The sequence below is a fragment of the Jaculus jaculus genome, chromosome 6, assembly GCF_020740685.1.
Source record: "Jaculus jaculus isolate mJacJac1 chromosome 6, mJacJac1.mat.Y.cur, whole genome shotgun sequence".
NCBI classification, from domain to species: Eukaryota; Metazoa; Chordata; class Mammalia; order Rodentia; family Dipodidae; genus Jaculus; species Jaculus jaculus.
The window spans coordinates 44551940-44575876 of NC_059107.1; the positions used below are offsets into that span (position 1 = coordinate 44551940).

General features: G+C 46.1%; 1 protein-coding gene across 1 annotated transcript in view; it reads left to right on the top strand.

Moving 5' to 3' along the window:
• Positions 1–16978, top strand: part of Reep1 (receptor accessory protein 1) — a 127945-nt gene extending 110967 nt beyond the window's left edge. Inside the window, 4 exon segments of the mRNA XM_045152996.1 lie at positions 2–92; positions 3067–3102; positions 10786–10937; positions 14118–16978. Of these exon segments, the coding sequence (XP_045008931.1) occupies positions 2–92; positions 3067–3102; positions 10786–10937; positions 14118–14189 (351 nt within the window). The 3' untranslated portion in view covers positions 14190–16978.
• Positions 16979–23937: the final 6959 nt, after the last annotated feature.

The window sequence follows — 23937 nt, forward strand, 5'->3', positions numbered from 1 at the left end:
GGGCCCCCCCCCACCAGGGCCTGGGAGGGCCAGCGGCAAGCACGGCCAGCCCAAGATGTCCAGGAGTGCTTCTGAGAGTGCCAGCAGCTCAGGTAGGTCTCTGCACTTCCTCTTGGGTCTCTCTGTCATTGAGTGACCCTGTCTTGGGTGGCACACAAACTAGCTGCTGCCTCATGGTTCTGCCAGAGACAAAAACATCTGCTGGACCATGCCAGGCCAGTCAACAGGTAGAGCATCATTTGGGCCACCCAGAAAGTGGGCCTGGAGATTCTCTTCACAGGCAGGTTAGTTTAGCTGCTCCAGAGTTCTGATTGCCTGGGGAGCTGGGAGGCAGCACGTGGGCCACGTGTATGGCAGCGGGCACGGCTCTTTGGGTTCTCTTTCTCACATTCAGGGCCCTCACCTGTCCTGAGCCCCTCCGTGTCCTCTCCCACCAACCCAGGGCTGAGAGGCCTTCCTCCTGCCTAAATATTTCCTGTCCTCTCTGCTGTCTTCTCCAGATCCCTGACAACCCACTCACCATGCATGCCCCAGCCCACACCTACCAAGGGCCACACTGCTCTGAGGCCTAATTGCTGGGGAGGCTAGCACCTTCCAGTAGCCACGCCTCTGCCTTCTCTGTCTTACTCTGGTGGTGGAGCACTGGGCATGAGACTATCCATATAGGGAACCCTAGGCCTGCCTCCAGATGCCTCAGTAGCTCTGGGATGAGATCTCACCGTGAGATGCTACTGAGACTCAAGTGCATTTGGGAGCCTCTGGGGTCTGATGCATCATTGTGGGCTTCGAGCTCCTGGTGGATCAGGACGTGGAATCAGGCTTGGGAACCAACCTTGGGGCCAAGACTTGTGGTTTCCCAGACCAGTCCACTGGAAGTGAGTGCTTCTGCTGCTGCTGCAAGCAGTCAGTCGGGGAAGGTGTAGAGGATGATGTCGGATAGCCACCTTAGCCCCTTACTATGGTGGGAGAGGTGGGAATTGGACCATTATTTGGGAATCTGTCTGTGTGCCTGGTGTCTATTCCTGCTCATTAAACATGCACCTGGACCCTCGTTGTGTGCTGTAAGGTGCTCTGAGCCCCCAGATCCTGGCAGATCCCACCTGATTCTAGGGACCTGAGCATGAGCTAGAGGCCTGATGACACCCTCTGGCCCAAAGGCCCAAATCTATCAGTTAACACTTCTTGGTATCCATCCACTCCCCTTCCCTGAAAACAGTCCCCTTTGCTCTACCCGGGGTTTGAAGACCATAGATTTCTGGTGGGAGATGTTTTAACTTTAGAAGCAGGCCAGGGTTGGGGAGAAAGAAGCTTGACTGGGGGTAAAGGCCATTTCAGGGGCGAGTTATTGCCTTAAGGAATCCCCACTCCCAGAACTTAAGTGGAATCTCGGAAGTCCAGGCAGGAAGGGACCTCAGCGATCACTCAATCCAACCCTACAAATTTGCCATTGGAGAGCTGAAGACCCAGGCACAGGGACTGCAGTGAAGTGTGGCCTTTGTGATTCTCAGGCCAGTGTGCTCCACGCTGGCTCACTGAGCGCCTGCGCTTCGTTGATCAGCCACGGCTCCAGCCCTAGCACGCGCTGCTCAGAAGGAGGCACCACCCCCGCCGCTGGCCAGCTCAGTGGCCACTGGCTTGCAACTGGAAGTTCTCACACAAAAGAAAAGCGACCCCTGTTCTGTGAGTCCCAGAATCAAAGAACTAAGTGGGTCACCATTTCCCAGCTGTGTGAGCTGGGCAAGCTTGTCAACATCCTTGAACTTCAGATGTATACAGGAATCCCCTATTTGTAGGAGTGTTGTAAGAATTCACTTGGAATAAGCACATAAAAGTACTGGGGATCATGCCCAGGGCCAGTATGCTGCTTGAAGACAGGTCCAGAACTAACACTGCCCTCCCTGCAGAGTGAACCTGAAGGGAGGAAGGGTACACTGAATGCCTCATGTGAGCCACCAGGAAGACAACACAGGCAGGTGAAAGGTTTCCCATGGACTTGGGGGTCACTCAACATGGATTTAAAACTTTTTTTGTTCACTTTTATTTATTTATTTGAGAGTAACAGACAGAGAGAAAAAGAGGCAGAGAGAGAGAGAGAGAATGGGCGCGCCAGGGCCTCCAGCCACTGCAAACAAACTCCAGATGTGTGTGCCCCCTTGTGCATCTGGCTAATGTGGGTCTTGGGGAACCAAGCCTTGAACCGGGGTCCTTAGGCTTCATAGGCAAGCGCTTAACCACTAAGCCATCTCTCCAGCCCTCAACATGGATTTAATGAGCAGCTTCTAATCAACAAGGCCTACATGGGTACCAGGACTTATTGGGTACACAAAGCAGTAGCCTTCTGCCAAGTGCCTACCCACTAGCACACTGGGGTTCAGAGATCAGTCTGAGAGGGTCTCCTGGAGAGCTTTTTAAACTAGAAGGCCTAAAAAGAAATACTTACAAGAAGTTATTTCCCAGGGGTAACTTGTCCTTTCCCATGCTCTCCGTAGAGAGTGGAGACACAGTGACCTTTGTGGGCCAGCTACTTGCATGTTTGTATATTTGTACACACGTGGAGGGTGCACGCACATGCCTGTGGAGGCTAGAGGCTGACATTAGGCGTCTTCCTCCATTACTCTCCACCTGACTTTCTTTTATACAGGGTCTCTCACTGAGTCTGGAACTCACCAATTAGTCGAGGCTAGTAAGTAGGCCAGGGACCCCCAAGGATTCAGTCTCCACCTCACCAGTGCTGGGATATACCATGCACATACCATGCCGTATAGTGTCTTGCTTTTATGTGGGCATGGAGGATCCAAACTCATGTCCTCATACTTACATGGCAAGCACTTTATTGACTGAGCCATCATCCCAGCCCCCAGCTGAGGGCATTCCCTAGCACATGAGCGGAAGTTGAATCCAAAATGATTTCCTCCCCAACCTTGGTACCTGTAGGACCCTCCCCTTTTCCTGGGAGCTCTGTGTTGAATACACAGGGACTCCCACGCTTCCCTGGACTCTTTGCCCTGGGCCCGCAAACATGTTGGGTGGAGAATATCTCTGATAGTGATCCGCCCCATTCCACAGTGTGTACCTGTTGCTCCGCCTGTCGGACCCGGAAAGGTGAGTAGCAGACAGTCTGCCTGCAGCCTGCCGACCTCCGCCTTGCTGCACCCCTCGCTCAGCAGGGGGCTAACCAGAAGCTGGCACCTGACCTCGGGGCTCCCTGTCAGCTGCATGGTCCAGAAGCAGGCCAGGACGCTTACACCAGCAGACATGCTGTCTCATGTTTCCTCACGCTAGTAGCTGGCAGTGGGCAAACCTCTCAGGAGGCTGTGATCAAGATGTTGGTGGACTCAGTCACCTAAGGTTTGACTGAGCCTGGTGGATCCACTTTAATACAGCACTGGGCTGTTGGCCACAGTTCCCTCACACCTGAGCCTCTCTCGGACTACCTGAGAAGCCGTGCCCAGAGTGAGTGGTCCGAGAGAGAGAGAGAGAGAGAGTGAGCAGGCAGGACACCATGATGCCTTTTATGTCCTTGCTTTAAAGTCATACCACAGGTACTGTGTTATTCTATTTGTTGGAAGTGACACATTCACGGGGAGGAGAATTGTCCCCACCTCTTGAAAGGAGTATCAAAGAGTGTGGGTTATCTTTAAGCCAACATGCGTCCATATGGGCTGTGTTCCGAGTCATGAGGACACAGGGATTCACCTCGATCTTTTGAAATGCTGAAGCCATGAGGTTGCAAGGGATTCTGGTCCTGCCCAGGGAGCCCTGCTTCGCCACTGACGAGCTGTGCAACTTGGTGTGAATCACCTAACTGTGGAGTCTGTTTCTTCATCATAAAAACATATAAAAGCCCCCCCACTTTCCCATCTTCTTGCACGATTGTGAAAATGGTTGTCAAAGGGCTTTTCGAAGGGTGACTTATAGCATGGAGTAGCCAGGGGAACTCAGGACTCTGGCTGTCCCAGTTCTGCACAGGGACTCCTCCTCCTGTCCCCACCTGTGTGTGAATGACCGCTGGTGGAATGTCTCATGAGCTGTTCCCCCAATGTATCTAACTTTTTAAATTTTATTTATTTAAAAGAGAGAGCGAGAGAATGGGCACACCAGTGCCTCTTGCCACTGCACACGCACCCCAGATGCATGCGCCACTTAGTGTGTCTGGCTTTACGTGGGTACTGGGGAATCGAACCCATAACGGCAGGCTTGGCAAGCAAGCGCCTTTAACTATGGATCCGTCTCTCCAAGCCCTGCTTATCTAACCCTAACTGGGCACATGAGGGATCAGGAAGAGTGCTGGGCTAACCCAGTGCTCTTTGACCCTTCTTGATCTCCCATGGAGGAGACTCCTTTGGCTCTGAAGGCAGGAGGGGCCACCTGTCCTGAGGAGGAAAGAAAGGCACACCTAGTGCCCATTACTATCTGTGCCCGCTAGTCTAGGACCATGGAAGCACCTCGTGCCCCTCGCACATCAATGGCAGAAATGGAGACATGAAGTTGCATTGATAAAGTGCCCCGCTGTCCTGCATGTCTTGTCTGTGTAAGGTGTCTCAGCACCAGCATTTTCAGACCTAAAGAAGACCTGGGCATTTTGGAAGCTGCAAGTGTAAGGTAGTGACAGTCAGAGGAGTGTTGACACACAGGGAGAGCACCGTTCTGCCCTGCTTTTCCAGCCCACGCCCCTCTGAGCCCTCCCAGCCCACACTGGAATTGCAGGGGCTGCTCATAGCTATCCTAATGCTAGATGCTGAGATACAGGTCTAGTGAACATGCTAATTCACAGGAGACAATCACAGCTTACCAGTCGCCCCAGGTGACCATGGTCATTTCCGTCAGTCCACCCTTGAAATATATGAATATCCACGAGCCTTTACATCTGGAATATTGTCAACTGGGAACTGGGAAGGAAATCCTCCCTCTCTTCTGTTCCATTCTTTTCTCCTGGTACTAATGTGGGAGTCCTCACCTGCCAAGACACTTGTGGCATCATAGTCAGAGGCTGCACACATTGCAGGTGTTTAAATATAACTGCAGGGTTGGGGAGGTGGCTCAGAGGTTCAAAGCTCTTGCAGAGCTGGAGAGATGGCTTAGTGGTTTATGCTTTTGCCTGCAAAGCCAAAGGATCCTGGTTCGATTCTCTAGGACCCATGTAAGCCAGATGCACAAGCGGGCACATACATCTGGAATTCATTTGTAGTGACTAGAGGTCCTGGTTTGCCCATTCTCTCTCTCTCTCTCTCTCTTTCTCTTTCTCTCTCTCTCCCCCTTTCTCTCTGCCTCTTTCTCTCTCTCAAATGAATAAATAAATAATATATATACATATTTTTTAAAAAGCACTTGCTACCAAAACCTGCTATCCCTGGTTCAATTCCCTGTGCCCATGTACAGCCAGATGTAAAACAAAGTGACACACAGATCTCGAATTTTTGCAGAGGTAAGAGGCCCTGGCATACCCATGTGCTCTCCCCTTCTCCTGGCAAATAAATAAATGAAATAGAAAAAAATATATAAATATAACTAGAGCATATGGTAGGTATTTGTGCGTTTTGTGGGTCACTGCAACAGGCAGCCTCTATATCAGTTTACGTCCAATATTCAGTGATGCCCGGCCCTAGCCTCAGAGCTGGCTCTACTTAGAGTCCTCGCCCAAATGTGTTGCTTGGCTCCAGCCTCTCCTTCTCAGGTCCCTAACTCTCAAAGAGCTCTGGCCACATCCAGAACTCTGGAATTTTCTCCTGGCCTCCCAGGGCTGCTTGCAAGAAACCATCTGGTGATGCCTTCACAGTGTGTCTCTCTGTGTCCTTGGGGCTAGCCTCTCTGGCCTTCTGTTTCCCCTGTGCAAGGTGGGGTTGGGGTGGGCTAGACATCGCTGGGTCCCCCTGCCTGTCCGGGGTTGAAGGCTAAAGGGCTGTGATGTGCGGTCGGATGCTGCTGGGGAATGTTGCTCTCTCTTGTACTCAGGCCTGGAGGCTGACTCAAACAGCAATGCCATGAGCAAAAACTCCAGGGGGTCTTGGATATTTTCCTCCTGGTCCCCTGAATTAATGTCACCTGGAATTCTGCCCAGGCTAGGGCCCAAGGAGTGAAATTTCTGAACAATTGGAAATTTCGGGTCTTCACTCAGGGTTGGGGGTGGGGAAGGGAAGTAACTTCACAGGGCACGGCAGCAGAGCTCAGACACAGAGCAGCAGACATTGCACATACCCTGTGCCTCTCAGATACCAGCACATTCTCTTCCTCATTTGCCCCGTTTTGCCCCTTGTCAGTCAATTCCTCCTTACTGTTTGCTTTCTCTCTTCCTTGAGGCTTCTATTATGAACTCTGCCCATCACTCTTTCTCCCCTCTTTTCTCTCTACTTACCCTACAGGAATATGGAAATGAACTCAGGATTATAGCCTATAATTCATCAGAAGAATGTATTGTACCTCCTTTTATAAATTTACTTTAAAAAAATTTTATTTATTTATTTTCAAGCAAAGAGAAGAGAGACAGAGAGGGAGAGAATGGGCACACCAGGGTCTCCAGCCACTGCAAACAAACTCCAGGTGCATGCGCCACTGGGCAGCTGGCTTTACATGGGGACTGGGGTATCAAGCCCGGGTTATTAGGCTTTGCAGACAAGTGCCTTAACCGCTGAGCCATTGCTCCAGCTCTTTCTCCTTTTTAAAATCAAGTATGTGGGATGTGATTTTAAGTTTATGTTTCATTCCTAAAGCTCCTCTCCTAATAGTGTTCTTTCCTTTCTCTGTGGTGGTTGCTGGGAACCCGGATGTAAGTGTTTCAGCTGGGCATGCTTTTTGTCCATGTTTACTGTCTTCGATTAATCACTAACGTGTGCTGTGTGGGATGTTTGCTAACCTGGGGGTATCCTGCTGCACTGCGGGGGAGCAGGGGTGGCCCAGGGCCCGGAGCTGGTTGTTCTGCTCAGACTTTTAAAAGGCTTCCACTCTCTAGCTTCTCTCTGCCCTCCCTCCCGGAGAAGAGGTGGGTCCCAAAGCTACCTGGTATGTAGTACTAGATTGTCACTAGCATACACCCATTCCCTGGCTATGGAAGACAACAGGGACCCCTGCCCTTAACTGGAGACCACCAACTTTAGTCCCTTAGTGGCAGCCCCATAGACTTGAGGCTTAGGCTGCCACCACTCAGAGGTTGGAAAGAATATGTCATGACCTCCCTTGGTAGACCTTGAGTGCACATACGTCATCTCTGAGGCCACTTGGGTGCTGGGGTACGGACAGCAACACCCTCTCAGGCCCATTTCTGGGATGAAGACCTGTCAAATGACAAGCCCGTGCAGATCTGTTGGGGACAAGGCATGCTCCTGAGCTTCCTGCCCAGCACTTGTTCTTATCCCCAAACGGATGTCACTGACAGTGGGCCATGTTCTATGAGGCTCACTTCGTTTACTCTCCTGCCTGGGTCAGAAAAGACTTATGTCAGCATGTGGAAATACATATGAACGAATGAGTGAGTCAGAAAAGAAAAATGAAGGTTGGAGAAAGGAAGTAGGCAGTCCTCCTGCCTCAGCCTCTCCAGTGCTAGAATTATAAGTGTGTGCTACCAGGCTTGGCTTATTGAGGTGATTGTTTTTATTAACATTACCATCATGGACCTTGTGAGAGCATTGTCCAGTCTCGGTACCGTCTGACCTGGTGAGGAGCCTGCTTGTTTCTGCACCACCACCTGATGCCCACAGCAGGCAAAGAAAGCCCTGGAAACACCCAACTCCATTCCCAGGATGGTGGATTCCTGCTGGGGAGAGGGCAGGGGTGCTGGCCAGGCTGCTTCTGCACTTCTACTTTAGAATAGGGGGTTTTGGGCGGGCGTGGTGGTGCACATCTTTAATCCCAGCACTCAGGAGGCAGAGGTAGGAGGATTGCCATGAGTTTGAGGACACCCTGAGAATACATAGTGAATTCCAGGTCAGCCTGGGCTAGAGCAAGACCCTACCTTAAAAAAAAACAATTAAAGGGCTGGAGAGATGGCTTAGTGGTTAAGCGCTTGCCTGTGAAGCCTGAGGACCCCAGTTCGAGGCTCGGTTCCCCAGGTTCCACATTAGCCAGATGCATAAGGGGGCGCATGCGTCTGGAGTTCATTTGCAGAGGCTGGAAGCCCTGGCACGCCCATTCTCTCTCTCTCCCTCTATCTGTCTTTCTCTCTGTGTCTGTCGCTCTCAAATAAATAAAAATAAATAAAAATTTAAAAAAAAAAAACAATTTAAAAAAAAGAAAGAAAAGAAAAAGAACTGAGGGCTTGGGTCTTGGGTGGGGCCTGTCTCTTAATTCGTCCTTTCAGGCAGGAAGCATCGGTGCTCAGAAGAATACCCTGGTTAATGGCTAAGCTATGTAGACTTTTCATTGCAAAAGTCCAGCGATAGGCATACATATGGTTTAGCAGATCAGAATAGCCACGTTGTGCCCAGCACTGCCTGAGATGCCAAGGATGACCAGCCCCAGCCCCACGACCTCCGGACACTTTCTGTTGAGCCTGGGTAATGAGCCGGACATGAGGATCAGGGCACATCGCAGGAGCTGCATGGTACAGACTCTAAGCACTGTTGGGGTTCTCAGAGTGGGGAGACCTTGCAGGCCAGAGTATTCAGAGAAGTATTCATGTTCTAAAGTTCTGTGTTCAACAAGCTCATTTGGACAGGGAAAGGAACCAGAAAACAACTTAAACTCAACTTGGCATAAACAGGCTGAAGGAAGCACAGAGTGAGAAAAAAAAAAAATCAGTTCATGGTGAATTAACAGTGTCAGGCCTTCACTAAGACAGCAGCTCACTCTCCACCCACAGGTCAGCCTTGCAAGGCCTGGGTAATACAGCGGCAGGCTCATGCTGCCCCCTGCTGGCTGATAGGGAAATGGCAACAGAAACTGGAAAAGCTACTCAGTCTGGAGGCAGTCAGGAGGATCGCTGTGAGTTCAACCCTGAGACTACAGGTCAGCCTGGGCTAGAGCAAGGCCCTACCATGAAAAAGAAAAGAAAGAAAGAAAATCTTCTCAGCATAGGGTCTTGGTTACCAGGTTCACACAGTATAAACAGCTGATGGAGAGAGCCAGTGTGATGGTTGAACACGATTCTAGGAAGACTCAGCTTTTCTAACTGACAACCTCAAGGCAATGGGACAAGATGAGCTGAGGAACCTCTAGCTCTGCCTTCTGTGATTCTAGGTGAAAATAGTATGTGAGGTATAGAAAGCTATGTCTGTGGGTGTCTGATAGGACGGGCAGAGATTTTACATGTCCACTAAGCTAAGACCACCTGGCCTGGTAACAAGGAAGACACTGTGCACCCAGTAGGCCGATTCATTCTGGAGCCTTAGCTCCACTGAAATAAGAGTCCTGCTATCATGTGGGAGTGAGGGGGAAGGGCTGCATGGAGATTTTGTTTTGAAATGAGGTGCCTCTGCCTTTCCAGAATTGGACTCTTTTTAAAAAAATATTTTTTTGTTGTTTTTATTTTATTTATTTATTTGAGAGTGGCACACAGACAGAGGGAGAAAGAGGCAAATATATATATAGAAAGAATGGGTGCGCCAGGGCTTCCAGCCACTGCAAACGAACTGCAGCATGTTCCACCTTGTGCATCTGGCTTACGTGAGTCCTGGGGAATTGAGCCTTGAACCTGCATGCTTAGATTTCACAGGCAAGCACCTAACCACTAAGCAATCTCTCCAGCCCTGTTTTTTGTTTTTTTTTTCCAGGTAGGGTCTCACTCTAGCCCAAGATGACTTGGAATTCACTATGTAGTTTCTGGGTGGCCTTGAGGCAGTCCTTCTACCTCTGCTTCCCAAGTGTTGGGATTAAAGGCATACACCACCACACCAGGCTGCATTGGACTTTTGAAATGAAAAAAATCTAGGTAAACTGGGCGTGGTGGTGCACGCCTTTAATCCCAGCACTCAGGAGGCAGAAGTAGGAGGATCGCCATGAGTTTGAGGCCACCCTTAGGTTACATAGTGAATTCCAGGTCAGCCTGGGCTACAGTGAGACCCTACCTCAAAAAAAAAAAACAAAAAAGAAAGTAGCTTAGTTTAAGTTTATCCCTTAAAGCTTCCTGGCATTTTTTTTTTAAAGTAAGTTTCCATATGACTTATTTATATCCTCTTAGATTTATTTATTTATTTAAGAGCGACAGACACAGAGCAAAAGACAGTTAGAGGGAGAGAGAGAGAATGGGCGCGCCACAGCTTCCAGCCTCTACAAACGAACTCCAGATGCGTGCGCCCCCTTGTGCATTTGGCTAACGTGGGACCTGGGGAACCGAGCCTCAAACCGGGGTCCTTAGGCTTCACAGGCAAGCGCTTAACCACTAAGCCATCTCTCCAGCCCGCTTCCTGGCATTTTATATCCTACCTCTTCAAGAATGCCTGGAGCCACAATTGGAAGGACAATACACTGTCGACACTGCTTCTGAGGACAGTATAGAGGACCATGCTGCTCCCCTCGACAAGTACCCTCTTTAGAGGAGACTCCTTCCTGAGCATCCTTCCCCTGTGGAATCACAGGTCTAAGCTGCAGGGCTTAGCATCTGATCAGTAGTTTCTGGGCCTGCAGTTGTTTTTGTGCATACATCCGGGTGACTCTTCCAATTATATCCTCCCAGTTCTGAGCCTTGCAGGGAGCCTCAGAAACAGTGGCCCTATTTCAGACATAGGGCCTCCACTGTTCTAACAGGCCTGGCTTGTTGTGCTGTGTGCCTAACCTTGCCCTTCCTTGCTCCTTCCCATGCTGACCTCTCCTCGCTGTACTTTGTCTCCCCTGTGTAGATTATAAATGGACATTAAGTGGTTGAGGGAGATGTGAATGAGGGTGGTATGAAGTCATGGGAGTCCCACCAGGTCCAAAGCCCACTGGCGTTCTCTGACGAGGAGGAGGAAGATCTGCTGGATTTCATGTACAAGTTTAAGGCACCAAGAAGGACGGAGTTGCCCCTGGAGGTACATGGTGTCTGGGGCTGTGGGTTGGAGCATGTGTATGCCAGGGACTTTGCCCTAGAGATCTGGGGGTCCTCCTGCAAGTGGCATCTCTTGGGGTACCCAATATTTCCTGAGTGCTTAGATATAAAAGGCTCTCCCTCCATCAAACAGGTAGGACAAACCACCAGGTAGTCTCTAGCTACCTGCCAAGGTGTCTATGTGTGTAGGTAAGAAGGAGATCCTATTGATTTTGTTTAGAAATGCAAGAAGTGGTAAACCATTTATGTCTTGATTTCTTTTTCTAAAGGCTTAAGGGCAGGAGCTGCCAGTGGATTGGGACCATCTGTGAGGACTCCCTTCAGTGCTCTGCTGGGAGAAATTCTTTTCTTTCATTTTTATTAAAACTCCTCCTGCAGTTTGTACCTTCCACGGGAGACAGGGTTTCTGCAGAGGCATTTGTGGGGGAGGTGGGGTGGATCTTTGCGTAATGGTTTGCTGCATAGTAAAAGGCTTCATATGTACAACAGGGCCTGGAAACTTGGTGATGGAGATTTGAAGCACGTATCAGGCATGTGCCAATGAAAAGCAACCCAAATAAATGCGCGAGAGGAAGAAAAGTGGAGAATACATTATTTGACTTTTTTTTTTTTCAATAACGCTGGCTTGCTATTCATAAGATGGTATTGGGGCAGGGCTCTAAAGTTACCAAGAGCAGTGCTTGACATTGTGGCCAGTTGTGATGTCAACAGGGTCTTGGCTACAGGACAGCCATGTCTAGAGGTCATAGACTGTGCTCTCTGACCCAGGTGGGGAGCTACTGATCATGGGCTCAGGGCAGAGCCAGTGAACTGCGGTGCCCAGAGACCAGCCATCTGTTCCACTCCTGTTCTCTGTCTGATGAGTCATCTGGCCTAAGAGTCCATTTGGAGCAAGTTGGAAGTCCAGTTGTCAGACAGTAGAGGCCTCTGAGAGTCAGATGAGAGATTCTTTCTCTTGTTCCTCTTCCTGAAGCCTCTTCTTACCTCCTTCCTCCTCCTTTGCAGTGATGGGGATTAAACTCAGGCCCTTGTACATGGTAGGCGCGCATTCTGCCTTGGAGCTCTGTCCCCAGCCAGCCTGTGTGGATCAATTCTGGTATTTGCCAAGTTCTCTCTGGACATTAGGTCCTGGGACACCTGATGATGGGGAGACCAGCCTAAAACATCCTTTGGCCCAGGGGAAATTTTTAAAAGTTATTTTTTACGTTATTTTTTAATGTGTGTGTGAGAGAGAGACTTGGCTTCCAGCCACTGTAATTGAATGCCAGATGCATGTGCCATCTTGTGCACATGTGCAACCTTGCACACTTGCCTCACCTTGTGTGTCCGGTTTATATAGGATCTGAAGAGTCTCACATGGGTCCTTAGGCTTCACAGGGAAGCACCTTAACCACTAAACAATCTCTCCAGTCCCCCCACCTTTCCCTTTTTATTTTTTATTCAATTTTTATTTATTCACTCAAAAGAGACAGGCAGAGAAAGAGGCAGAGAGAAAGAGAGCGCAAGAATGAGCACGCCAGGGCCTCCAGCCACTGCAAACGAACCCCAGATGCATGCGCCCCCTTGTGCATCTGGCTAACATGGCTCCTGGGGAATTGAGCCTTGAACTAGGGTCCTTAGGCTTCACAGGCAAGCACTTAACCACTAAGCCATCTCTCCAGGACTCCCCCCCCAACACACACACATTTTTCTGAGATAGAATCTCACTCTAAGACCAGGTTGGCTTCAAACTCACTACACATTAGAGGTCTGGTCTCGAATACCTGATCCTCCTGCCTCTACCTCCTAAGTGCTGGGCTTATAGGCATGTGTCACCATGCCTGGTTGTGACTGTATTTAAGCTACTTAAAGGGTGTCATTTACTATAATGGCCAAGAGGCAGGTACCTAGGAAGGGTGGTTTTAGCCCTGCAGCTCCTAGTGTACCTCTAGAGGTGGGTGGCAAACACTTTCTAGTCGTAGTAGGACCACAGCCTGAAGAATCTAAGAGCACTGAGCCTGCCCTCTGCTAGGTCGCCCTTCTAGGTGCTCACTCTGCGCTGGGCCAGTCACTAAGAGATGGTGGTAAAGGGGACACAAGCCTGCATTCAGGAGGTCGGCAGTCTAATGGGCTACAAGGAGAAAAGGCTAGAGATAGAGTTCTTGTCTAGCATATATGAACTGTAGGTCTCAGGATGGCAAAAATTAAACAAAATCATCCAGCCATCTTTAATGTCAGCACTGCACTCAGGAGGCTGAGGCCAGAGGATTGCCAGCAGTTCAGAGCCAGGCTGGGCCACCTAGAGAGGTCATGTAAGAACAAAACCAAACCACCATGAGAGAACAAAGGCAGTGATAGAGCCTAGCTGTGTGGCTAGGCAGTGGTAAGAGGGTCTCAGGAAAACCAGGCAGAAGTGACTTTAGAGCTGGTGCTCAAGGGGACCAGCAATGTCCAAGACAGGGAAGGAAGAGCTTCTTCAGAAGTCACAATGGTATGAAAGATCACGTGGAGGACGTTCTCTGTATCCACAGAGAGGTTTGGGGACAGGGGCAGGGGCTGGCAGTGGATTGGGGCCATCTGTGAGGATTCCCTTCAGTGCTCTGCTGGGAGAAATTTTCTTTCATGTTTATGAAAATTCCTCCTGCAGTTTGTACCTTCCATGGGAGACAGGGTCTCTTCAGAGGCATTTGTGGGGGAGGTGGGGTGGATCTTTGTGCGATGGTTTGCTGCATAGTAAAAGATTTCATATGTATAACAGGGCCTGGAAACTTGGTGATGGAGATTTGAAGCATGTGTCAGGAAACATTAGGCCGATTCCCAAAGGGAATACAGAAACAAGCAAAGAGGTGGGAAAGTATTTGTCTGCTGAGTCACTTGTCAAGACTACCTGCTCCCAAGGTGGAAATAGGAAAGAAAGATATGTTATTGTTTTGCACAGCTCTTCCCTAGGGAGACCTTGGGACTCAGGAGAATGTGAAGCAGCTAAGAAGGAGGTACTGGTCTTCAGATCAGCCCTCCAGGGCACAGGTGTGTGACTCTAGTGCGGGATTCCACTGTGGGGATCCTAAGGGAGACCCCAGCATTTGGCTGAAGGAGTCAAGGCCTCACCACCCCTCTGCAGGTGCTGTCCCCAATTCCACTCTCACGCCACACTAAAGATGCTCTTTTTCTGCTTCTTCACCAGGCACCGCCTAGAACCCTTCGATCACGCTTCAGGAAGAAAAGTACCTCATCCTCGGCCACCGAAACTACGTGAGATGAGCCAATAGAACCGGATCCACAGAACGTTTCTTCTCTGCCTTAAAGAGCTGGTCACTAACAGATCTCCACAGGCTGGGCGTGCTCTGAGAGTGCAGCCTCCCAGACAAGGCCTTTACTCGCTCCCCTCCCCTAAGGATTTCTTTTTCTTTTCTGTTTGTTTGTTCATTTGAAATTTTGCTGGGGAGAGGCTAAAGGGAAAAGGTGGTAGTGGGGGTAACCTTTTAAGTTTTCTGGGGTTAAGTTCCCACAATTGGATTGTTACTATAGAAGGCAGTGGTTTTAGAACTGTAAATGATATCACCTCTATGCTGCTGAGATGTACATTTGTAATTTATCTGTTGCATAGTTTTTAGTCCTGTAAATGCAAATGAAGCAATTTTTTTTAAAAAAACTTTTTTTTGTTCTTGGTACTAATACTCTGGACTATGATGTATATACTTACGGCTTTTGGCTTAATATATTGAACTTGCAAGGGCTGTCAGAGGTTCTGATAAGTGAGAGAAATGCAAAAATATGGAGTCTAGACAATATTTCTGACATACTTCCAAACCCAACAACAGTAGAAAATCCCTTTTCCTGCAGGAATAGTCAGCACAGAGTAGAGGAGATAGTGTTTTGGCAACAGGAATGAAGGTTGGCAAGAGGTCAGAGCACTCATCTCCTCCTCAGGAAGAGACTGGGAGCTTCTGAACCTTCCCAGGGAGTCTACTGCTGCCTGGGCAGGAAAGCGGCTCACCCTTAGCAGAACTTTTTGGGGGATGGAGACTCACAGAGCTGTTGGAAGACTCTTGAGCATCTCAGAAGTTCTTGGCAAATGAGTATGTCTCCTTCACAGGGATCAGTGTTGAGGCCAATTTTCTCGGTAAAGGAACCTACAATCTGGAGCTCCCTGCTTTTAGAGAACACTAAGCAAAAATGAAACAAACAAACAAAAAAACTGGAACTAAGGGTTGCTCCAAAATATGACACACATGTACAATAACTAGAAATGGGTTCTGAAAAGATGTAGAAACTAAGGTATTTATGGTTGGCTCTCTGCCCTCTCAGGCCAGCGTGGAAGATGAGCAAGAATGGATTCCCACTCGTGGCCACTCAAGGTCTTCCTGGATGCTGTGCACAAGCCAGGATTGCTTAGCATGGCAATAAAGCATTGAGAATCATGAGAAGAATTTGATTTAGATGACGCTGTGCTCTGAGGTAGCTGCTCTCCCCTGTGAGAGCTGAGCCAAAATGTAGGACTAGTGTGTTTGTGCTTAGAGTTGGGATTTTCTTTCAGTGTAATGCATGCAGTGGTCACAACCCAGTTTCCTCATATTTGATTGTGTTTGTTTGTAGATACGCCCTGATGACTAGAGAAATAGTGTTTTATATACTATGTAAAACTGTCAACTGACTGCAAACAGGCCCAGTTGAGAACTGTTCTGTCACTGAGCTACGCAAACATGCACTGGTGGCCTTTGTCAATGGCAAATTGACTAGACCATGTCATAAAGGGTTTTTTAGTTGAAATTGATTGCTGCCAGATACACATAAAGAAATCCTCTGAAGGCGATTTTGTAATTTACAAAGGGATTTAGGAAAATAAATCTAAAAGCAAATTCATGGCTGAAAGTGCAAATAGTCTGTCTATGCCTCATACCCACTAACACCTGAGCCTGTTAGGGAAAACAAAACCCATTCTCTTTAAGCTCACTAGATAGTTCCAGATAAGAAAATGTATGTATGTACCTGTTAGGTGAGTGTACCCAGAATTATTTAAAACATATACAATGTTTAAGTAATGCAGCTTTTCAGCATTTTTTTTTTTTGCCAAAGTAATGAATGCCTTTAGCAGCAGTTTAAACTCCTATAATATGTTTACCATTTCACAATGGAAAGTTATAACAAGTCTAGGCTATAAAGTTTGTACTCAACTATGCCAAAAACCAGTTTGAATCACTCTACTCTCAAATATGCTGTATTACTTCTCATACAAGATACAAAATATAAAGGTATCTAAACTATTGTCTTAATGTAAATGTAAATGTGTTTCCTTCAGGAGTTGATTAGAGAGTGAATTTCTCTCTTAAAGACACTCACTGTATAACTGAGAGCAGCTGTCTTATTTCTTGCAAAATGTGTTTACGTATCCAACAAGCTGTATATTTGTGTATGGAGTGACATAAAACGTGAATGCCTGTCAGTGTACACACAGTGGTGTGCTGTCTAGAGGAGATAAACGAATGTTTCAATTTGCTGACTTACAGAGACACGCTGTTTACAAAATGCTTGATCGGAGGTCTGTAAATGTCATAACGTTTAGTTACTTGCCACCACACACTCGTTCTATTTCCAAGGAGGTGAGATGTGGTCTTGTGCTTATCAACTGGAGGCTTAGTCATAGTTCCTCCTGGCTTTGTGTGAATAGCTTGCTCACTGCGCTGGCCTTAGCGATGTGTGTCCTCCATGGTCGGTGCCCATGTGTTTGTGCTAAGAGTGCTTGTCAACCATGATTGTCTTTGAGCCTTCCTAATGCTTCACCTTGCACAGTATTGAAATGGCGAAGGATGTGCTTCATCCTCACAGCGTCTCCTTGGAGAGCTGGTGTCCTGGACTGTGACTGTGTACATTTCCTCTAGCTGTTTCTGAAGTCTGTCTAGAACGAGCTATAATTAAATAGTATACTGGTCTGTGTATCCAAGAGATGTAAAATTGCAGTATTCCAAAGGCTAAAGTTCTGCTGTTTTGTTACAATGCCTGATACATATCTTGAATAAAGTCTTAACACTTTTCTTTTAAAAACCACCTTGTTTTTAAAATGTTGGGTTTATGAGGTAAGAGGAAATACTTTTTAAAAAACATGTAGAAGGAGGGCTAGAGAGATGGCTTAGCGGTTGCCTGTGAAGCCTAAGAACCCCAGTTCAAGGCTCAGTTCCCCAGGACCCACGTTAGCCAGATGCACAAGGAGGTGCACGCATCTGGTTCGTTTGCAGTGGCTGGAGGCCCTGGCGTGCCCATTCTCTCTCTCTCTGCCTCTTTCTCTCTCTGTTGCTCTCAAATAAATAAATAAACAATTTTTTTTTTTTAATGTAGAAGGGCTGGAGAGATGGCTTAACAGTTAAGGTGCTTGCCTGCAAAGTCTAAGGACCCAGCTTCAATTCCCCAGTACCCATGTAAGCCAGATGCACAAGGAAGCGCAAGGGTCTGGAGTTCATTTGCAGTGGCTGGAGGCCCTGGTGCACCCTTCTCTTTCTCTATCTGCCTCTCTCTCTTTCTGTCAAATGAATAAAATATATAAATATTTTTTTCTTTTACTTTTTATTTATTTATTTTTAATTTTTTTCTCAATTTTTATTAACATTTTCCATGATTATAAAAAATATCCCATGGTATTCTTTAAAAGCTAGGTGTAGGTTGGAGAGATGGCATAAAGATTAAGGTGCATGTCTAGGAAGCCTAAGGACCCAGGTTCGATTTTCCAGGTCTCACGTAAGCCATATATATGCACATAGTACCACATGTGTCTGAGTTGGTTTGCAGTGGCTAGAGGCCCTGGCACGCCCATTTTTACTCTCTCTCTCTCTCTCTCTCTCTCTCTCTCTCTCTCTGTCTCAAATAAGTAAAAATAAATCTTAGCTGGGCATGGTAGCACATGCCTTTAATCCCAGCACTTGGGAAGCAGAAGTAGGAGGATCACTGAGAGTTCACGGCTACCCTGAGACTACATAGTGAATTCCAGGTTAGCCTGAGCTAGTGAGACTCTGCCTCAAAAAACAAAACAAAAAAAATAAAGCTAGGCATGATGATGCACACCTTTAATCCCAGCTCTTGAGAGGCAGAGGTAGGAGGATCACCATGAGTTTAAGACCATCCTGAGATTCTATAGGGAATTCCAGGTCAGCCTGGACTACAGTGAGACCCTACCTCAAAAAAAAAAAAAAATTAAATCGGAGATAAGGTTGGACAGTTTTGTAAATATGCCAGACTAAAGCAGGGGTTCAGACCCTACCTCAAAAAAATCCAAAAATTATAAAATTATTTAAATGGTTGGGGGGCAGCTATTGCTTTTTGCGTCTGCATACAAACTACAGATGTATGCACCACATTGTGCATCTGGCTTTACATGGGTACTGGGGAATTGAACCCAGGCCGGCAGGCTTCTACAAGCAAGCATCTTTAAACATTGAGCCATCTCCCCAGCCCAATCCAGGTACTTTTTGTTTGTTTTTGAGGTAGGCTCACTCTGGAACTGACTATGCAGTCTCAGGCAAACTGCTATGTATGTAATTCTCAGAGTGTCAGTCAGACCTTCTGCCTCAGCCAGTAGTTCCTAGTTCTGCTCTCTGCTCAACCTGTTCCCGGCCTATAGGAGAAACCAAAGTGGCCTAAGTCATCCACAGTTACATTAGAGAAGTTATGGAGGCTGTGGAAAATGTTTTCTCCCCAACTTTTGTAGCACCAGCTCCTCACAGTGCTGAGGAGGTGAGTAGAGGCAGAAGCCTCATAGTGGTTGGTTCTGCCACCTCAGAAGTGTGAAGGAAGAAAGTTCACCAGAGCAGAAGGCTCTTGAATCAAATGCCTAGTCTCTGTTACTCTTGGCCTGCTATGCCTTTCCATTTAATGAACACAAATAGTAGTTCCAAGCAATCTCCCTGATATTCCTGGTCTGACAGGCCACAGGACTTTTGAGTATCTTATGCAACCAGATAGAGAAACTTCATGTTATCATCCAGCTACAGTATTAAAGGACTTGAAACAGTAGTTCATTCATAATTCTTTTTCAAAATTTTAAAAAGTTTTATTTATTTGAGAGTTGGGGTGGGGGAGGGAGAATGGGAGCACCAGGGCCTCCAGCCTCTGCAAATGAACTCCAGATGCATGCACCACCTTGCACATCTATCTGGCTTACGTGGTCCTGGGGAATCAAACCTGGGTCCTTTGGCTTTGCAGGCAAATACCTTCACTGCTGTGCCATCCCTCCAGCCCCCATAATTCTTTTTAACAATGGTTTTTCAACCATGCAAACTGCTGTTGGTTAAAAATGCCTCCAGAAAATTCTGATGGGAGAGCTGAAAACCACTGCCATCACCTGTCCCACCAATAAAAATTTTAATTTAAAAAGTATTTTAATTTATTTGAGACAATGAGAGAGAGAGAGAGAGAGAAGAGGTAGAGAAACAGAGAGAATGGGCATGCCAGGGACTGTAGCCACTGCAAATGAACTCCAAACACATGTGCCACCTTGTACATCTGGCTTTACATGGATACTGGGGAATCGAACCTGTGTCCTTTGGCTTTGCAGGCAAGTACCTTAGCCAGTAAGCCATCTCTTCAGTTCTCCATGCTTTTGAAAAATTTTGGAAAAAGCTTATCCTTACAAATGAAATCTCAAGTGGATAAACTGACTTTTTTGAAATACAGTGCCTTTGGAAACTTGTGTAGATGTTGTATAGCCTTGTGCTTCATGAAGGGGATGCTGAAAGCTGATTTCATTTACTCTTCTATGAAAAAAAGTTCTGTTCCAATAAAATGAATGAGAAGCCGAATGTGGTGGCTCATACCTCTAATCCCAGTATTTGGGAGGCAGAGAGGTAGGACTGCCATGAGTTCAAGGCCAGCTTGGGACTAAAGTGAGTTCCAGCTCAGCTTGAGCTAGAGTGAAACCCTACTTTGAAATAAAACAAAAATAAAGTGAAGAGAAATGTCAATGAACATTAGGAACCTAGTATACTAGACGTTAAATGTGTCACCACTCTATGTTTATCTTTTGCATTTTTCCCCCCCAAGGTAGGGTCTCACTCTGGTTCATGCTGGCCTCCAACTCACAGCAATCCTCCTACTTCTGCTTCCTGAGTGCTGGGATTAAAGGTGTAGGCCACAACACCTGGCTCCATGCTTTTATTTATTTATTTTCCTCAATTTTTATTAACATTTTCCATGATTATAAAAAATATCCCATGGTAATACCCTCCCCCCCCACACTTTCCCTTTTGAAATTACATTCTCCATCATATCCCCTCCCCATCTCAATCAGTCTCTCTTTTATGTTGATGTCATGATCTTTTCCTCCTCTTATGATGGTCTTGTGTAGGTAGTGTCAGGCATCATGAGGTCATGGATATCCAGGCCATTTTTGTGTCTGGGGGGAACACGGTGTAAGGGGTCCTACCCTTCCTTTGGCTCTTACATTCTTTCTGCCACCTCTTCTGCATTAGACCCTGAGCCTTGGAAGGTGTGATCCAGATGTTACTCAGTACTCCAGTCACTGTACAAGAATCCTTTATCTCTTCTGAGATCAGTGGCCGAGCACCCTGTTAGGAGGGGATGTGATCCCTTCCAACATGGTCACACTAGGAACCAAGCTTCCTCCATGTCAACCTTGAGGGGACCCTGCAAAACCACATCTAACCCCTAGCACACGGAGACTCTGATGGAAAGAACCAACCGAGGAAGAGATCTCACAAGAAGATGGAGCAAGAGAAGAAAGCTAAAAAAAAGAAGTAATTTGGCTGGAAAATAGCTTCCACGGTCCCCTAAATTCTGGTGTTTGTCCCGCTTTGAGGCAGGGCCATGCTGGTGAAGGGGGTTGAGGGGGATTGCCAGTGCCACCAACAACTCCAGCGGACCGCAGTCCTGATGGGCTTGTTGAGCGGATTCCTGGGCCCTCTTCCAGCCTTTCTGACTCAGTAGGTCAAGATGGGGCTTGAGCACAGCCCTTCCCAGCACGTTCCCCGACACTGCTTCTGAGACTGGCCTTTGAGAAGGAAAGCAGTATAGTGTCTTCCCCTTAGTTTTCCCACAGTGTGTGCTCAAGTCCCTTTTGTTTTGTTTTTTAATATTTTATTTATTTATTTATTTATAATTTTTATTAACATTTTCTATGATTATAAAAAAATGTCCCATGGTAATTCCCTCCCTCCCCAACCAACACTTTCCTCTTTGAAATTCCATTCTCCATCATATTACCTCCCCATCTCAATCATTGTACTTACATATATACAATATCAACCTATTAAGCACCCTCCTCCCTTCCTTTCTCTTCCCTTTATATCTCCTTTTTAACTTACTGGCCTCTGCTACTAAGTATTTTCCTTCTCACGCAGAAGCCCAATCATCTGTAGCTAGGATCCACATATGAGAGAGAACATGTGGTGCTTGGCTTTCTGGGCCTGGGTTACCTCACTTAGTATAATCCTTTCCAGGTCCATCCATTTTTCTGCAAATTTCCTAACTTCATTTTTCTTTACCGCTGAGTAGAACTCCATTGTATAAATGTGCCACATCTTCATTATCCACTCATCAGTTGAGGGACATCTAGGCTGGTTCCATTTCCCAGCTATTATAAATTGAGCAGCAATAAACATGGTTGAGCATGTACTTCTAAGGAAATGAGATGAGTCCTTTGGATATATGCCTAGGAGTGCTATAGCTGGGTCATATGGTAGATCAATCTTTAGCTGTTTTAGGAACCTCCACACTGATTTCCACAATGGCTGGACCAGATTGCATTTCCCCCAACAGTGTAGAAGGGTTCCTCTTTTTCCACATCCCCACCAACATTTATGATCATTTGTTTTCATGATGGTAGCCAATCTGACAGGAGTGAAATGGAATCTCAATGTAGTTTTAATCTGCATTTCCCTGATGACTAGTGACGTAGAACATTTTTTTAGATGCTCATATGCCATATGTATTTCTTCTGTTGAGAATGCACTGTTTAGCTCCATAGCCCATTTTTTGATTGGCTTGATTCCTTATTATTTGACTTTTTGAGTTCTTTGTATATCCTAGATATTAATCCTTTATCAGATATATAGCTGGCGAAGATTTTTTCCCATTCTGCAGGTGGCCTCTTTGCTTTTTTCACTGTGTCCTTTGCAGTGCAAAATCTTTGTAATTTCATGAGGTCCCAGTGATTAATCTGTGGTTTTATTGCCTGAGCAATTGGGGTTGTATTCAGAAAGTCTTTGCCAGAACCAATATGTTGAAGGGTTTCCCCTACTTTTTCCTCTAGCAGTTTCAGAGTTTCAGGTCTGATGTTAAGGTCTTTAATACATTTGGACTTAATTCTTGTGCATGGAGAGAGAGAAGAATCTATTTTCATTCTTCTACAGATATATATCCTGTTTTCCCAACACCATTTGCTGAAGAGGCTGTCTTTTCTCCAGTGAGTAATTTTGGCATTTTTATAGAATATCAGGTGGCTATAGCTACCTGGACTTACATGTGGGTCCTCTATTCTGTTCCACTGATGTACATATCTGTTTTTGTGCCAGTACCATGCTGTTTTTGTTACTATGGCTCTGTAGTATAGGTTAAAATCAGGTATGGTGATACCACCAGCCTCATTTTTGTTGCTCAGTATTATTTTAGATATTCGAGGTTTTTTGTGATTCCAAATGAATTTTTGGATTTTTTTTCTATTTCCATGAAGAATGCCTTTGGAATTTTGATAGGGATTGCATTAAATGTGTAGATTGCTTTAGGTAAGATTGTCATTTCCACAATATTGATTCTTCCAATCTAGGAACAAGGGATGTTTCTCCACTTTCTAGTATCTTCTGCAATTTCTCTCTTGAGTGTTTTAAAGTTCTCATTGTAGAGATTCTTTACTTCCTTCGTTAGGTTTATTCCAAGGTACTTTTTTTTTTTTTTTTTGATGCAATTGTGAATGGGAGTGATTCTCTGATTTTGTCCTCTCTGTGTTTGTTGTTAGCATATATGAAAGCTACTGATTTCTGTGTATTTATTTTGTATCCTGCTACTTGGCTGTAGGTTTTGATCAGCTCTAACAGTTTGCTAGTAGAGTCTTTAGGGTCCTTTATGTATCAAATCATGTCATCTGCAAATAATGATAACTTGATCTCTTCCTTTCCAATTTGTATCTCTTTTATGTGTGTCTCTTGCATTATTGCTATGGCTAAGACTTCCCAAACTATGTAAAATAAAAGTGGGGACAGTGGACACCCTTGTCTTGTTCCTGATTTTAGTGGAAAAACTTCCAGTTTTTCCCAATTTAGTAATATGTTGGCTGTAGGCTTGTCGTAAGTAGCTATTATATTAATATATGTTCCTTCTATTCCCAGTCTCTGTAGGACTTTTATCATGAAGGGATGTTGGATTTTGTCAAATGCTTTCTCTGCGTCTAATGAGATGATCATGTGATTTTTATCCTTCAACCCATTTATATAATGTATTACATTTATAGATTTGCATATATTGAACCATCCCTGCATCTCTGGGATAAAGCCTACTTGGTCAGGGTGAATGATCTTTCTGATATACTCTTGTATTCTGTTTGCCAATATTTTGTTGAGAATTTTTGCATCTATGTTCATGAGGGAGACTGGTCTGTAATTTTCTTTTTTTGTTCTATCTTTGCCTGCTTTTGGTATCAGGGTGATGCTGGCCTCATAGGAGTTTGGTAGAATTCCTTCCTTTTCTATTTCCTGGAAAAGCTTAAGAAACAATGGTGTTAGTTCTTCCTTAAAGGTCTGGCAAAATTCAGCAGTGAATCCATCTGGGCCTGGGCTTTTCTTAGTTGGGAGATTATTGATAACTGTTTGGATCTCCATGTTTGTTATAGGTCTATTTAAGTGATTAATCTCATTTTGATTTAATTTAGGTAGGTCATATAAGTCAAGGAAATCATCCATTTCTTTCAGATTTTCATACTTTGTGGAGTATATGCTTTTATAGTACATCCTTATGATTTTTTGAATTTCTCTGGAATCTGTTATGTTGTTACCTTTTTCATCTCTGAT